Source organism: Lolium rigidum, chromosome 5 (assembly GCF_022539505.1).
Source record: "Lolium rigidum isolate FL_2022 chromosome 5, APGP_CSIRO_Lrig_0.1, whole genome shotgun sequence".
Classification (NCBI taxonomy): Eukaryota; Viridiplantae; Streptophyta; class Magnoliopsida; order Poales; family Poaceae; genus Lolium; species Lolium rigidum.
The window spans coordinates 167,887,034-167,903,748 of NC_061512.1; the positions used below are offsets into that span (position 1 = coordinate 167,887,034).

Here is a 16,715-nt window from a genome sequence, read left to right on the forward strand (position 1 = left end):
TGCCACTAGGGATAAAACATCGATGCTATGTCCGAGGATGTAGTTATTGATTACATTACGCACCATACTTAATGCAATTGTCTCGTTGTTTGCAACTTAATACTGGAAGGGGTTCGGATGATAACTCGAAGGTGGACTTTTTAGGCATAGATGCATGCTTGGATAGCGGTCTATGTACTTTGTCGTAATGCCCAATTAAATCTCACTATACTTATCATATCATGTATGTGCATTGTTATGCTCTCTCTATTTGTCAATTGCCCGACCGTAATTTGTTCACCCAACATGCTATTTATCTTATGGGAGAGACACCTCTAGTGAACTCGTGGATCCCGGTCCATTCTTTTACATCGAATACAATCTACCGCAATACTTGTTCTACTGTTTTCTGCAAACAATCATCATCCACACTATACATCTAATCCTTTGTTACAGACAAGTCAGGTGAGATTGACAACCTCGCTGTTTCGTTGGGGCAAAGTACTTTGGTTGTGTTGTGCAGGTTCCACGTTGGCGCCGGAATCCCCGGTGTTGCGCCGCACTACATCCCGCCGCCATCAACCTTCGACGTGCTTCTTGGCTCCTACTGGTTCGATAAACCTTGGTTTCTTACTGAGGGAAAACTTGCCGCTGTACGCATCACACCTTCCTCTTGGGGTTCCCAACGGACGCGTGCTGTACGCGTATCAAGCTACTTTTCTGGCGCCGTTGCCGGGGAACTGAAGAAAAGTTACACCACAAAGATTTCTAACTCCCACGTCAACTACACGCCAGCAACGGGCGCCGCGGGCGCCGGGGCCGGGGCGATCCCCGCGGCAAGCGCGGACTCCTTTCAGTCGGCGTTCCTCAAGGTTGAGGTAGTCGACCGCCCGCTCGAAGGTGGGGTTGGTCATGAGGGTGAGGTTGGAGGCAGCGTTGCCGAGGTCCTCATTGAGGCCGGCGGTGAAGGTGGAGAGGAGGAGCTCATCACCGATGCGGAAACCGAGGTCCTGCAGCTCGTCGAAGATGGCCTTGAGGCGGAGGCAGTAGGCGTCGAGGGGCTGACCGCCCTGGGCGTGCCGAAGAATTCCTGCTGCAAGAAAACAACGCGTTGAAGTTTGTTGTTAGTGAAGAGGCCGTTGATCTTCAGCCACACCGTGCGAGCGTCATCGCCCTCGCGAACGATGGTCTTGAAGATGTCCGGCGAGACGGTAAGGAAGAGCCAGTGGATGATGGTGGCGTCGATCGCCATCCAGTCGGTGTCGCGGGAGAGCAGGTTGGCGGTGCCATCAACGTGATCCCGAAGGTTGTACTCGCGGAAGAGGAGGTAGTAGTAGGTTTTCCAGGCGTGGTAGTTAGTCTCGGTGAGGGAAAGTTTGATGGGGATGTGGTCGGTGATGGCCACGGCGCGGAGGTGGGCGGGGTTGGGGATGGGGAGGTCGGAGGAGGGGAAGGAGGAGGTGAATGGGTTGGAGGTGTTGGAGACGGAGGACATGGCGGCGCTGCTTGGAGGAGGGCGGCGCGACGCGGGGGGTTGGGGAGGGCCGGCGGGTGCGGCTAGGAGAGGGAGGGGGCGCCCGGCTAAGACCGGGGAAGCTCTGATACTATGTAGAAAGGGATTGCAACTCACAATACATTTGATTGGGTGCATATGCTGTTACATATATAGGCCACGTCCTCGACTATACAAGGAAGGAGGCAGGCCCAACATAAATACAAAAGATATGTATGTATCGCTACACATAATTACACAAGATATATATATCAAGATATGTATCTCAACAAATGGTACTACTACTTTTTGATGGTTATGTGAGTAGTGGCACCCTAGCCCACCAAAGTTTAATTCTCAGATCACTTTGATGTATTATAAAGGTGAAATATTTTTCAGTGGGAGGCGATGTTCCCGTCGACAGCGAGACGTCAGTGGTGACTTCGTCAATCTTAAGACCATCAGTTTCTTAGATGCAGTTTCTTGGAGGTGTTAATAGGGGTAGGAGTGTGCGTGCATTTATAGAGATGAGTGTACGTATGTATTTTTGAGCATCTTTAATTGTATTGTGTTTCGCAAAAAGAAAAACTCTTGATCCCTTTCCACCCCCAAATTATATTGATGATTCATTAGTATTATATTTTTGAAGTAGGAAGTAAATCCTTCTTCACCGTCTTCATGAAACCACGACTGTCCACGTGGATGGTAGGCATGTAGTGTTCCGGTAAACCAATCCAAAATCTAAATCCAAACAAATCAGAATTCAACGGGTTTCCGGCGAACTCTACAGCACAAATCAATTCTCCAGAAATCTCTCTAATGCAAATCCTCAGAATTCAACAGGTTTCCATAAACTACCAATCTTCCAGAAATCTCTCTCTGTCCCAGCGAATCACGGGGGTATCATCCGCCTTCTATAAATAGGCATCACCCATAGTCGAACCTCCACAGTCCGGGCCACAACCACACACCGTCCCCAATCTCGCTCTGCCCCCACCTCGTTTCCGGCCTCCAGGAGCCGGCGAGTTCGACTTCCTCCGGCTCTTCGAGTCGACCCGGGGCCGGAGGCGGCCATGGCGTCGTTGGCGTCGGCCGGCAGCGGCAAGATCGAGCGGCTGTCGTCGATCGACGCGCAGCTGCGGCTGCTCGTGCCGGGCAAGCTGTCCGAGGACGACAAGCTCATCGAGTACGATGCGCTCCTCCTCGACCGCTTCCTCGACGTCCTGCAGGGCCTCCACGGCGACGACCTCAGGGAGATGGTATGTAATGTTTCTTGCCGCTTCGATCTCGGACCGGATCCAGTCCAATCTCGGCTCTCCACTTGTTGTACTGTGCTTCCTCTCGACGTGTGGCGGCTTCGTGCAGTCGTTGTTAGAGTTCGGCTTAGTAATGCGGGATTTGTGCTGACTTTGGATTTAGGTCCTGATGATGGGGTTGATGTTTCGATGCTCTGTTTTTATTGCCCGCAAACTGATTTCGTTATCTTTGTGCTCAGTAGATCGTTTTTTTTTTTTGTAGAATACACTTAGCAGATCGTCTTCTCCTGCTAATTTATGTGCCGTTTTCTCTTAATTTTTGGAATACTGCTCTGATTAGTCCAATTTGATTATTCTAGAATCTCATATACTACTACTATTACTACTACTACTAGCTGTTGTCTTCGGTTCGTCTGAACTTTCGCTTCCGATCGACATGTGGCGCTTCGTGTTTGGAGTTCAGCTGAGTAACGCAGGAGTGAGGTTGACTTTGGATTAACTGTTGATGGGAGTAGATTCTGCTTAATTTGGTGTTGTGAAGTATTGGAGGGTGATCCGGCTGTTGGTTTTTATGTGTTTGGTGCTCAAATTGTTCAGCCACAAACAAAATTTTGGTTTATTCTTAATCTTGGAGTAGATTGAATCTCACATAGTGTAAGTCAAACCTGACTTCATCTGTGGAAATTGCCACAGCTGTCAGGTGTGATGGATCTTTTGTTGGTCATGTATGGGGCCCAAACAGCTTGACTTAGCGGTTGTAATAACTAGAGTAATCGTATTACGGAATTGGATCCAGTCAACTGATAACTCATAGTGTCACTTCATTATTCTTATCTCACAGAAGATGAACCGATTTATTCTGTATGTACCAGTTGACTTAAACTGTTCAGAGTCCAGACACCGACGTATGGACCTCTTAGGAGATCTGAGATTTATGTTGATCATATTCATATACAGAAGTATCGTTCCCAAACAGCATTGTCCATCGCTTGTGCATCTAGGAGCCACTAATAATGGTGACTACATGTTGAATTTTGTTGATTTCCTCGAGTCACAACCTGTTACGTAGACATAAATAATTAAGTTTCTGGTGTGGTTGATCATTCTTTATATCGCTGCTTGTGTTTGTATTAAAAACACATCCTACCTATCTATTATGTTGATGGACATACTTAAATGAAAATATGCAATGTACAGGTCCAAGAATGCTATGAGGTGGCTGCTGAATATGAACAAAAGCATGATCTCCAGAAGCTTGATGAACTTGGAGAGATGATAACAAGCTTGGATCCTGGCGACTCCATTGTGATTGCCAAAGCATTTTCTCACATGCTTAACTTGGCCAACTTAGCCGAGGAAGTGCAGATTGCGTACAGGAGGAGAGTTAAGCTCAAGAAGGGAGGCTTTGCTGAGGAGAATTCAGCAATCACGGAATCTGACATCGAGGAAACCCTTAAGAGGCTCGTTGTTGACATGAAGAAGTCCCCTGCCGAGGTCTTTGATGCCCTCAAGAATCAGACTGTTGATCTGGTTTTGACTGCTCATCCAACACAATCTGTAAGGCGGTCATTGCTCCAGAAGCATTCGAGGTTTGTTAGCTAAAAAGTTTCCTGATACTGGCATGATACAGTTTCTATATGTTGATCTTGATTCCAATAACTTATTTCAGGATCCGGGACTGTTTGGTCCAGCTATACTCAAAGGATATTACTCCAGATGACAAGCAGGAGCTCGATGAGGCTCTCCAGAGAGAGGTGCTTATTGTGATTCCTATGTTGATTTTCTTGCTGTTCATAAGGCAACGATGATTACGAGACAATGCAGTCACACTAGTCTTTGCACCGTCAGACTAATTAGATCTATTCTTACACTTAACCTGAAATCCTCCTTTTCAGATCCAAGCCGCCTTTAGAACTGATGAGATCCGAAGGACTCAGCCCACTCCACAAGATGAAATGCGTGCTGGTATGAGCTACTTCCATGAGACAATATGGAAGGGTGTTCCAAAGTTCCTACGCCGTGTTGACACTGCATTGAAGAACATTGGGATCAATGAGCGTGTTCCTTATAATGCTCCTCTTATCCAGTTCTCTTCTTGGATGGGAGGAGATCGTGATGGTGAGTGAAATAACTGTAATTTTTGTGTCTTGTGATTCTTAGCAGTGTACATCAGTGAGATGATTTTTACAGTCACAGTGATCATTTTACTATGTTGGCGTCTGTTAGATATTTAGATTGCTACATGCTATGTATCCCTATGTTCACACCATGGTTCAATATCGAACTATATATAACTTCAACTGTTTGTGCATTGTGAACTAACACCTTTACAAATGCAGGAAATCCAAGAGTGACACCAGAGGTTACAAGGGACGTCTGCTTGCTTGCGAGAATGATGGCAGCAAATTTGTATTGTGCACAAATTGAGGATCTCATGTTTGAGGTAGCATTCGCTTGATTTCGTTTAGGTGCAGTTTATATAATATATATATGTTCATTAGAATTGATAAAATGTCAAATGATTACAGTTGTCAATGTGGCGTTGCAATGATGAGCTACGGTCACGAGCTGATGAGTTGCATCGCTCTTCTAAGAAAGATGCGAAGCACTACATAGGTACGTATCAGTAACAGCTTTTAGAAAAGCTTAATGATATGTTGTTATAATAGGCATTCTGTAAGCATTAGTTGTTAATTCGTTGTTCATCTCTTATGTAGAGTTCTGGAAGAAGGTTCCTCCAAATGAGCCATATCGGGTAATACTGAGTGATGTCAGGGATAATCTTTACAACACCCGTGAGAGATCACGTGAGTTGTTATCCAGTGGACACTCTGACATCCCTGAGGATGCAACCCTGACAAATGTTGAGCAGGTTGAGTAATGTCTTAAGGAATATAAATGGTCTTTTAATTTGCTTGGTAGATAAATGTTGGTTTAATATATGCTGTTTTTGTTGCAGCTACTAGAGCCATTGGAGTTATGTTACAGGTCGCTGTGTGCCTGTGGTGACCGTGTTATTGCTGATGGAACCCTTCTTGATTTCCTGCGCCAAGTATCTACCTTTGGACTTTCCCTTGTGAAGCTTGACATTAGGCAAGAGTCTGAAAGGCACACTGATGTCATTGATGCCATCACCACACACCTAGGGCTAGGATCGTATCGCGAGTGGTCTGAGGAACGTCGTCAGGAATGGCTGTTGTCTGAACTCAACGGGAAGCGTCCATTATTTGGATCAGACCTTCCCAGGTCAGAGGAAGTTGCTGATGTTCTAGACACGTTCCAAGTCATTGCTGAGCTACCTGCTGACAGCTTTGGAGCATACGTCATTTCTATGGCAACAGCTCCTTCAGATGTTCTTGCTGTGGAGCTCCTTCAACGTGAGTGCCATGTCAAGACACCACTTAGAGTTGTCCCCCTGTTTGAGAAGTTGGCCGATCTTGAGTCTGCCCCAGCAGCATTGGCCAGACTCTTCTCGATAGATTGGTACAGAGCAAGAGTCAACGGCAAGCAGGAGGTGATGATTGGGTATTCAGACTCCGGTAAGGATGCTGGACGTCTCTCAGCAGCTTGGCAGATGTACAAGGCTCAGGAGGACCTTGTCAAGGTCGCTAAGCAATTTGGAGTGAAGTTGACAATGTTCCATGGGCGAGGTGGGACTGTTGGCAGGGGTGGTGGCCCTACTCACCTTGCCATCCTGTCTCAGCCACCAGACACAATCAACGGATCACTCCGGGTGACTGTTCAAGGTGAAGTTATTGAGCAGAGCTTTGGGGAGGAACACTTGTGCTTCAGGACGCTGCAGCGTTTCACAGCTGCTACTCTTGAGCATGGGATGCGCCCACCCATTTCACCAAAGCCAGAGTGGCGAGCTCTTCTTGATGAGATGGCTGTGGTGGCAACTCAGGAATATCGGTCAATCGTCTTCCAAGAACCACGCTTCGTCGAGTATTTCCGCCTTGTAAGCCTTTGAATGCATTGCCCATCATCGCTAGGAAAAATATTTAGTGCTCGAAATAGACCTTGAATATATTGCAAACCTGAACCTGAAGTTTATATTTACTTTGATGCTTTTTTGACAGGCAACACCAGAAACAGAGTATGGCAGGATGAATATAGGAAGCAGGCCATCAAAGAGAAAACCAAGTGGTGGCATTGAATCACTCCGTGCAATTCCATGGATCTTCGCATGGACACAGACACGGTTCCACCTTCCAGTCTGGTTGGGCTTTGGTGGTGCATTCAAGCATATCCTCAAGAAGGACATCAGAAATTTCCATATGCTCCAGGAGATGTACAATGAGTGGCCATTTTTCAGGGTCACGATCGATCTTGTTGAGATGGTGTTCGCCAAGGGTAACCCTGGCATTGCTGCCTTGTATGACAGGCTCCTGGTTTCAGAGGAGCTACAGCCACTCGGTGACAAGCTGAGGGCCAATTATGAAGAGACCCAGCAGCTTCTTCTTCAGGTGTGTTTTACTGAAATTCAGAAATCTTCTACGTTGTTCAACCACAAACTCCAGCATTGAAAATATACTGTCTTCGGAACCAGCTGTGAAAATAATAGTAACAAAACTGCTGTTTCTTGATTTCAGGTTGCTGGACACAAGGATCTTCTTGAAGGTGATCCCTACTTGAAGCAGCGGCTCCGACTCCGTGACGCGTACATCACCACCATGAACGTCTGCCAGGCCTACACACTGAAGCGGATCCGCGACCCAGACTATCACGTCGCTCTGCGGCCCCATCTTTCCAAGGAGGTCATGGACACAAGCAAGCCGGCTTCCGAGCTTGTGACGCTGAACCCGGCCAGCGAGTACGCCCCGGGGCTGGAGGACACCCTCATCTTGACCATGAAGGGCGTTGCTGCCGGTCTGCAGAACACCGGTTAGGGCCAGGAGAGATGTCTGCTTGCCATCCTTTTTGTATCTTGATGATGATGCGAGATGTTTTTCTTTGGTCGTTTGCCGTGGGCCTTGTATCTCTCGGATATAGTTGCATCTGTCTCCCTTCTCAGTGAGCAATAATGGTGTTTCGCCCAAGTATATTGATAAATAAAGGGAACCGATGTTAATTGCTGATATGTTTGTTAGTAAATTGCTCTATCTATTTTGCATAACAAAAGCTTAACTAGGGCATTTGTTTTGACTGAGTTATTTGACACGATTGTTTCATAATCTGCTAGACTGCTGACTGTACTAATATATATACTTCAGGAAGCTAAATTGTTCCTGGTGTGACTTCCATCATTCCATAACTTCATGCCTGAACTTGGGAAACGCCTATATTTGAAGTGGCATTATGTTACTCCCTTTGATCTAAATTATTTGATTCCACTTTATCTAGACAATTTGAATTGGAGGAAGTAGTAAAAAAAATCTAGAGTATGATAGATACCAAGCTTGAAAGATTAGACATCAGCGGATCAGCGCGGCCCCAAAGCCCAAAAAGACGAATTCTCTTTTTTCTATTTTTTTCATACCAATAATCACTACTACCTCCATCTTAGGGTGTAAGGCCAATATTTTTTTTAGAAAGTCAAACTATGTTAAGTTTAACTAAGTTTTTATCAAAAAAAATCATATTTGTTCATAAATTTATTTCAAAAGTTTGTTCAAACTTTATTTGTCTTAAGCCTTGAGATGGAGGTTGTATGACTCTTCTTTTTCTCAACTTTTTTTAAATCACTACCTGAACGACACTCGTAAATACCAAGAACATCAAGGACTAAACTGCACAGCAGGAAGATCATTGTTCACTCTGACGCCGCCTCTTTCCTCTCCCCTCTCTGGTGCGATTGATCTCACCAGAAAGCCCAGCAAACCCTAGCTCTTGCCCCGACCTCTCAATCCATGGCTAGCAGCAACCTCCCCCGTCGGATCATCAAGGTAAGCGACCGATCCGTGCGCTAGGATCCCCTTTTCCCTAGTTTTCTCGCTTCTTTCCGTGCAATTTTGGTGATTTTGGTGGTTTGCTTCTTGCAGGAGACACAGCGGCTGCTCAGCGAGCCAGGTGAGATGGTCCTTTTTGGCCTATGTTGCTCTGAAATAGTAGTAGTAAGCTCCAACTAGCTTCAATATGCCTCTTTTTTGGCTAAGTAAATTCTAGAACGTCTAGTTTAGTTATTTGTAGCTTAAGGGACTAATTGTGAAGAAACGGTTCCTATTTTAGCTGGAGTATTTCAATAGTTTGTAAAGACTTGGATGGTTGGGGTTGAGGATCCTGGGCTTTGTGCTGGTTTTGTTCTTGCAGCTCCAGGGATCAGTGCTTCACCGTCAGAGGATAACATGCGCTACTTCAGTGTGATGATCCTTGGCCCATCTCAGTCCCCATATGAAGGTGACAGATCCTTTTTTTTTTGTTCTTCTGTTCTGTACTTTAGTTATCTGTCACTTTAAGTACAGAGTTGGTAATGTGAATTCTCTAATTGACTGGAAGTTGTAGATAAACTTTAAGCTACCCAATCAACCATAATAACAAAATGTATCCTGATGTGTTGATTCCTATAGGGCTACATGCTCACATAATAAAGTGAATTGTAGCTGTTGGACATGTATAAGGACTTAGAGCAAAGTGACGCCATAAGTAAGAAACAAAGCAGTACTAAGGAATGGAAAATTAACAATATATATATAGGACATATACATACTACACCCAGGTGTAGTATGAATATATATATAGTGCACCCTTGCTTTGCAAGTACACTTCATAGGAATTCAGGAGCAATCCATACGCTGTCCTCTATTTCAGTTATTAAGTACTCTGGCTTCTGCAAAATGCATGGAAGCGCTATTTATTTCCTGCAATACAATTATCCTCAAAATTGAGAGGTTTCTATTTTCTGTTAACACTTAGACAACATTACATCCCTGAATTGAATCGCTTTCCTACTCCTGAGTCCTAAAGAGGCTTGCAGTTAAATTGCCACTTTTGCAAGTATGTGGAACTGTTTGAACGTCTTGGATGCTCTGTGTTATCCTAGTAGCACTTCAAATTGTCTGCACAAGCTTCTGATGTAGTTCAATTTTTCTTGCGATGATTGCTACATGCTCTTTACCTCCAATGCTTTCCTCACTGAAGTACTTATGATTAGCAAAGCTTTGTACTGTTGACTATTTAGAATTTGCAAATACAATATACTCTCTGATTAACTGTTGATGTGACTAACTGTCAGGAGGTGTATTCAAACTTGAGTTGTTTTTGCCTGAAGAATATCCAATGGCTCCACCAAAGGTGTTTCATTGTTATTTTATTCTTACTACTATCTAAGTGCTGATCTGTTGTTGCGTAACTTTGATGATGTTTTATGAAGCTACATTTAGACTAAGTTATTATGTGCATATTTGTAGTCTGTCACTAAGATTCTATCACCGCCTAACATTTAGATGATGGTGATCATCATATGATGCTTCCAGTAATGATTTTGAATGAGCATGAGGAAGATGTATTGCATCATAATATTTGTTATTTAACATACTTTAATTTTTTATCAGTTGTTTCAGATTGAGTGGTTACACTGTTTTAAGGTTTACATGAACTTGTACATTTTGCCATACATATGGGTTTTTGTGCCAAACTTTTAATTTGATTGCTATAAACAGGTCCGCTTTCTGACAAAAATTTACCATCTGAACATTGACAAGGTAAGCTTTTTTATATTTAGATACCCTCTGTATGTTCATAAATAGATACTATTCTTCTTACTACTTGAATTTGTGTAGCTTGGGAGGATATGCCTTGATATCTTGAAGGACAAGTGGAGTCCTGCCCTTCAAATCCGAACAGTTCTTTTGAGGTGAACGCTTCTGCTTTAGTAATGTTTTTGTTGCTATGTGGTATCGTTCTTTTGTACACCATATTTGGTGTGTTTTATTCAGAAGAAGTCGTAACTTCTCTAAACCATATATCAGTTCCACTAGGCTGATTCCTGAAATAGCACTTTTTTTGGTTCCTCAAATAGCTTTTTCAAATGTATATTTGAAATGAAAAGTTTTTGTAGAACTTTGCAAGATCTTGCCTTCAAAAGCCAGGCAGATCATACGACTTCATACAGTTATTATGCAAATACCCTAGAAGAATGCCATATTACCATAAAGTGGATTGCACTAATTGTATCGTACAGTGGACTGGCTGGCACTGCTGAATCATGTTTGCCACAAGCTGACCGGCTGGCAAGACTGATATGTGCTGCTGTTAGCCTCTGGTCAGTCATCTGCACTTCTGCAGCATGATCGCTCCACTTCTATGTTGCATATGCCCTTTATATCCGTGGGTATGTCTCACTTGTCAACAAAATATACATGGGCATATATATATGGATATGCCTCACTTGTCAACAAAATGTATATAGGTGTAAGCTCCGTTTTAAGTTTCCCTGGAGAGTGAACATGCTATATGATTTAGGTGCTTTGTGTTTACTTGAACATGCTATATGATGTAGTTGCTCGTGCTTTACTTGAATTTTTTTCCCACTGAAACATAATCAGAAAGCTCAAACGAGTTTGCCTGACCAAAATAATTTCAGCTGAACATCTCATTTTGTTTCCACTTGATGTTTCTGTTTTTTTCAGCATTCAAGCACTACTCAGCGCTCCAAATCCCGACGATCCGCTTGCTGACAATGTGGCAAAGCACTGAAGGCCAACGAAACAGAAGCTGTGGAAACAGGTGATGAGCTTGTCACACTCTAGCTGCAAAATATTGCAGATTTTTTGTCTTAACAAATGTTGGTTTTTTCGAATTGCGCAGCCAAAGAGTGGACCCTTGTATACGCCAATGATGGATGAGCTTTGCATGATCCGGCTGCTTGCTTGGTAATACTATCCACGTGATGCAGGTGAAGTCGACGGTAGTTGGTTTAAAATTGAGTTAGAAGGGATCAAGTACTGAAATGGGAAATTATCCTTGCATCGCGTGTACCGAGGGTGATGTATATTATTAGCCTAGTTGGGCTGCGGTAGACCCAGGTACACCTATAATACGTAATTATTACCGTAATGAACCCTTTTTCTTCTACATTTATTTGACGCCTTTCCAGATTTATTTCTATGATTTGACGCCAAGCGACATTAGAAATGAACATCCTGGCCATCATACAACTTACGAAGTGCGGGTTAGATTTGATCTATGATCCCTTGTTAGAAGGTGTCCAATAGGCGCGGCCAGGAGGTGGCCCGCGTCTAGGGGTGGTGTGGGCCCCTCCTGGCCCATCTCAGCCTCTCCTTCTGGCTTCCTTGTCATCTGGCAAAATAAGAGTTTCTGGAAATTGTTGTTCTTCAGAAATATGGTATCTTGACGGTCCTTTTTTCAGCAGAATTCTGGCTTTGGTAGTTAATTTTCTAATAATCATCAAACATGTAAAAGTAGATGAAATAACAGGGAGTGGCGTTTTGGAACATGGGTGCATATGCTCCCTATATTTTAAAATGCATCTTACTTAAATTTTAAATTTCAAAAAAATTGAAACAAAAAATTGATACGTACATCTTCACGTGCTAGGCGCTCACAAAGTCGTTTCATAAAAAATCTACTTATCATGTGACGTAGGTAAAAAAGATAAAATTCAGTGCTAAAAATAATGCTTTTCACAAGATAAAGTTTCTCCTTTTTACATAGACCACAAAAAACATTGGTTTTTCGTGAAACTTGGCGAATGCACATACATTATGGAGATGTACATGTAGAATTTTTTATCCAAATTTTTTGACATTTCAAAATATGCTTTTTTGGTAGAGGGAGCATACGCACCCGGGAGCCGAATTGAATTTCCGGAAATAACATAAGTATCATCTCTAAATATGAAATATATTAATGAATGCAGTAAATTATGATATAAAATAGTGATGTAAATTAGACGTATCAACTCCTCCCAAACTTAGACCTTGCTTGTCCCCAAGCGAAACTGAACTTAGTAAACCAGACCACTGATTTTTGGAGTGAAGTGTCGATAAAAAAAATATGGACAACAAGCATCATACTTACCAATACACAAGTCATTATAGACAACAGCTTCCTCTTATATAATCCAACTTGCAATGAGTAAGGAGTCACTAAATAGAGGTGCATATAGAAAATCATAATTGATGATGGTAAACTTTCGTTCTTGGTCAGAGAACAATTAACAGATTGTACTTATTTTTCGAGTAGAGTCTTTATATTTGAGAATCTTTACAATCATAGATAGTTTTCAAGGTTATATTCATTCAGATAAAATCATTGTGCTACACAAGAAAAAATAAAAGATTTGATTGAATGCATCAACACAGATAAATGGTGGGATCACAACAACTCAAATGCTTGCTTGAGATAGAGAGGAATAGGTTTACTGACTCAACATAAGAGTAAAAGATAGGTCCTGCGCAGCAGAGAAAAGCAAGATTACTCATATGCTAGAGCTTTTTGTTTTGAATGTTATAGGAGTGTTGAAAATATATTTTGAGAGGTATCCATGTCTGTCAACGAATGGCACAAATGATCTACGATCCTTTCATATAGTGACCTCAAGAGCGGCTCCCATGTAGTTCTCCATTTGCACACTATTATTTAGGATCTCTCCAGTACATAATGTGCGGAGTTTTATTTGTTTATTGTTTTATTTTATATTTTGTTTGGGCTGGGCACCCAGTTGCATTGCTCTTTTTGCAATATGAAGAACTTAGCATATTATTCACGCTAGTCACGGAATGAAGTCATGAAAAGACAATAAACCATTCAATACTTTCTCATGAGCTAAAACAAAACACAAAACATGTAGTAATGTTTGAAGGTTTAAAGGTAGCACACAAGCAATTCACTTTGGAGTGGCAAAGAAATACCACATATAGGTAGATATGGTGAACACAAATGGCATGTGTTTTTGGTTTAAGGTATGGATGCACAAGATGCATTCCCTCTCAGTACATGTCTTTGGCTAGCAAGGTTGGGTGGCAAGCATAAGAGTTGAGCGAAAAAAATATGCATGTGATAGAAAATAATCATGCAATCTTCCTTAGAAGTACAAAAAATTTAATCTTGAGAATACTAAGCTTATGAGCCAACAAGAAATAAAGATAATGGAACAATATATCTACATATATTTCTCTCTTTTCTATTTAAGCCTCAAAGTATTGTTGCTATGGATCAATCCTAAGTTTGCCAAGACCAACTAGAATTACTTGATGCTTCCAAAGTGATACCAATACTAACCAAAAAGATTAATCATATGACAGAAATTACAAACTAAAATAAGATGTGCAGAAAGTAAATGATAAAAACTTATCATTAATATTCTATAACGGTAACTCACACCAAGGGATACATAGATAATCGACTAAAGGAGGGATACTTCCACACTACAAACTATCATATATGATAACTTCACTACTCATGATATGACTCTACTGAAAAGTAAATAGATAAAAGATAATAATGTGATACCGCGGCACTCCCACAAGCTTGGAACAACCCAAGGGGATGCCAATACCAATGACAAATTACTCCTTCGGTGGTGGTGAATCTTTCTCATCATCAAACTTCCAAGGTAAAGGCTCCCCATCAACAAAGGACGACTTGGTTTCCAATATCCTGAAACTGGCAGCAGAACTTATGCGATTATACCTAGTCTCGTACTCACAGTTTTTATTTTGCACGTCGTAGAGTTGTGCTTGTAACTTGTTGGTGGTCTCGTGGAGCGAGAGAGTATCATCCCAAAGATTTGCAACTTCCCTCCTATGTTCACCAATGAGTTCTGCATTTATCTTGTGGATAATGTCCACTTCACATTCTGCCATTTTCTTGTATCTAAAGACTTTTTGCTCTAGCTTTTCCATCCTAGCCTCCAGACCGCCTTCTTCTTTAGGGCCCCGAACATCTTCTACTTGCATCTTCCCATCCTTGAGCGACAACTCATTAGGATGCATCTTCAGCTCGCTCATGTATGGGTTGTCGACGTTCACGGAGGAGTTTTCTTTAGGTGATCCAGAAGAAGACATGGTGGCTCTAAATCTCAGAACAAATCCTGGTAGAAACAGATCGAAACGAAAACACGACGAGAACACGATATACAGACTTCGGGGATCCGGGGGATTATATAGCAAAAAGTTTCGTAACAAAAGGAAAGGAACAAGGCGAAACCGAATCGGAGAGGGGGCTCCAGGGCGACCACACCAGGCCTAGGCGCGGCCTAGGGCTGGCCCGCGCCTAGGGGTGGTGTGGTGCCCTCGGGCACCGTCTCCTACCCATTTTCGTCTCGTAATTTTTCATATTTAGTAAAAACGATAAAAATATAAGCTGGAAAGTTTAACACGATTTTTTTTTCTTACTAAAACTGCTACCTATTCAAAAAAGGACTCTGCAGATTCCTAGATTTGCTCCTTAATAAATTCTTCCAGAGTCACTACTTGAACAATATCAATATCTTTGTTATAAGAATCTCTAGAAATATAATGTTTGAGTCTTTACCCATTCACCACTTGTGTAGTGTTATCCTTCAATGGAGCAATTTTTATGGCACCGGATCGATACACCTCTTCAATAATAAAAGGTCATTCCCATTTTGAGAGTAATTTTACTGCAAAAAATCTGAGACGAGACCTATATAATAGAACTTTATCACCAACATGGAACTCTCTTTTGAGAATTCTCTTATCATGACACTTTTTAACCTTCTCTTTAAAGAGTCTAGCATTTTCATAAGCTTCATTCCTCCATTCATCTAGAGAACTTAAGTCAAGCAACATTTTCTTACCAGCAAGTTTAAAGTCTCTATTAAGTTCTTTCACTGCCCAATAAGCTTTGTGTTCTAATTCTAAAGGCAAGTGAAAAGCTTTTCCATAAACCATTTTGTAAGGAGACATACACATTGGATTTTTATAAGCAATTCTATAAGCCCATAAAGCATCATTTAACTTACTCGTCCAATTCTTCCTAGATTTATTAACAGTCTTTTGCAAGATAGATTTAATCTCTCTATTTGATAATTCTACTTGCCCACTTGTTTGAGGATGATAAGCTGAAGCAATCCTATGATTAACATCATATCTAGCAAGGGTCTTTCTAAAACCACCATAAATAAAATGAGAACCTCCATCAGTCGTAAGATATCTAGGCACGCCAACTCTAGGGGGAAAATAACATCTTTAATCATTTTTAACGAGATTTCACCATCATCACTCTTTGTAGGTATAACTTCTACCCACTTAGTAACATATTCAACAACAGCAAGTGTATGCGTATAACCTTCTGAAGGAGGAAAATGACCCATAAAGTCAAATCCCCAACAGTCGGGTTCAATAACAAGAGAATAACCCATATGCATTTCATTGCGTCTAGAAATATAACCAAATCTTTGGCATTCATCACACGATAAAATAAACTTTCTTGCATGCTTAAAAAGAGTAGGCCAATAAAAACCTGATTGTAGAACCTTTTGTGTAGTTCTATCTCTAGCATGATGTCCTCCATAAGCACTACCATGATATTTTCTCAATATCTCATGTTGCTCGTATTCCCGAACACATATTCGCATAATACCATTCAGTCCTTCTTTATATAAGTGTGGATCATCCCAAAAATTATGCCTCAAATCATAAAATAATTTCCTTCTTTGCTGAGCTGTAAATGTTGGAGGAAAATACTTGGAAACAATAAAGTTAGCATAATGAACATACGTACCAAGGACTCTCACGCGAAGTTACTTTTATTGCAGCCAATTGTTCATTTGGAAAACTATCATTAACAGGAATAAGATCATAAGAAATGTTTTCCAATCTAAACAAATTATCAACAACAAGATTTTCAGCACCTTTCCTATCTACAATATGGAGATCAAACTCTTGCAAGAGCAACACTCATCTAATAAGCCTAGGTTTAGCGTCTTTTCCATAAGGTGTATAATAGCAGCATGATCAGTATGAATAGTAACTTTCGAATTAATAATCTAAGATCTAAACTTATCACAAGCAAAGACTACAACTAGGAATTCTTTTTCAGTAGTAGCATAATTCTTTTGAGCA

The 16,715-nt window shown here is 41.7% G+C and overlaps 2 protein-coding genes across 2 annotated transcripts; both read left to right on the forward strand.

The window, feature by feature from the left end:
* The first annotated feature begins 2,529 nt into the window (after positions 1–2,529).
* Positions 2,530–7,805, forward strand: LOC124653768 (phosphoenolpyruvate carboxylase 2-like). The gene is made up of 10 exons (XM_047192831.1): positions 2,530–2,730; positions 3,925–4,316; positions 4,397–4,481; positions 4,623–4,845; positions 5,067–5,170; positions 5,256–5,343; positions 5,445–5,599; positions 5,687–6,685; positions 6,807–7,193; positions 7,320–7,805. The coding sequence occupies exons 1-10, from the start codon at positions 2,545–2,547 to the stop codon at positions 7,614–7,616; spliced, it is 2,916 nt and encodes a 971-aa protein (XP_047048787.1). The 5' UTR covers positions 2,530–2,544; the 3' UTR covers positions 7,617–7,805.
* A 110-nt stretch (positions 7,806–7,915) lies between these two features.
* LOC124653769 (ubiquitin-conjugating enzyme E2 35-like) lies at positions 7,916–11,745 on the forward strand. The gene is made up of 8 exons (XM_047192832.1): positions 7,916–8,612; positions 8,709–8,736; positions 8,977–9,063; positions 9,899–9,957; positions 10,326–10,367; positions 10,446–10,519; positions 11,295–11,391; positions 11,473–11,745. Exons 1-7 carry the CDS (start codon positions 8,577–8,579, stop codon positions 11,359–11,361), a joined length of 393 nt encoding a protein of 130 aa, XP_047048788.1. The 5' UTR covers positions 7,916–8,576; the 3' UTR covers positions 11,362–11,391; positions 11,473–11,745.
* The last annotated feature ends 4,970 nt before the right edge of the window (positions 11,746–16,715 follow it).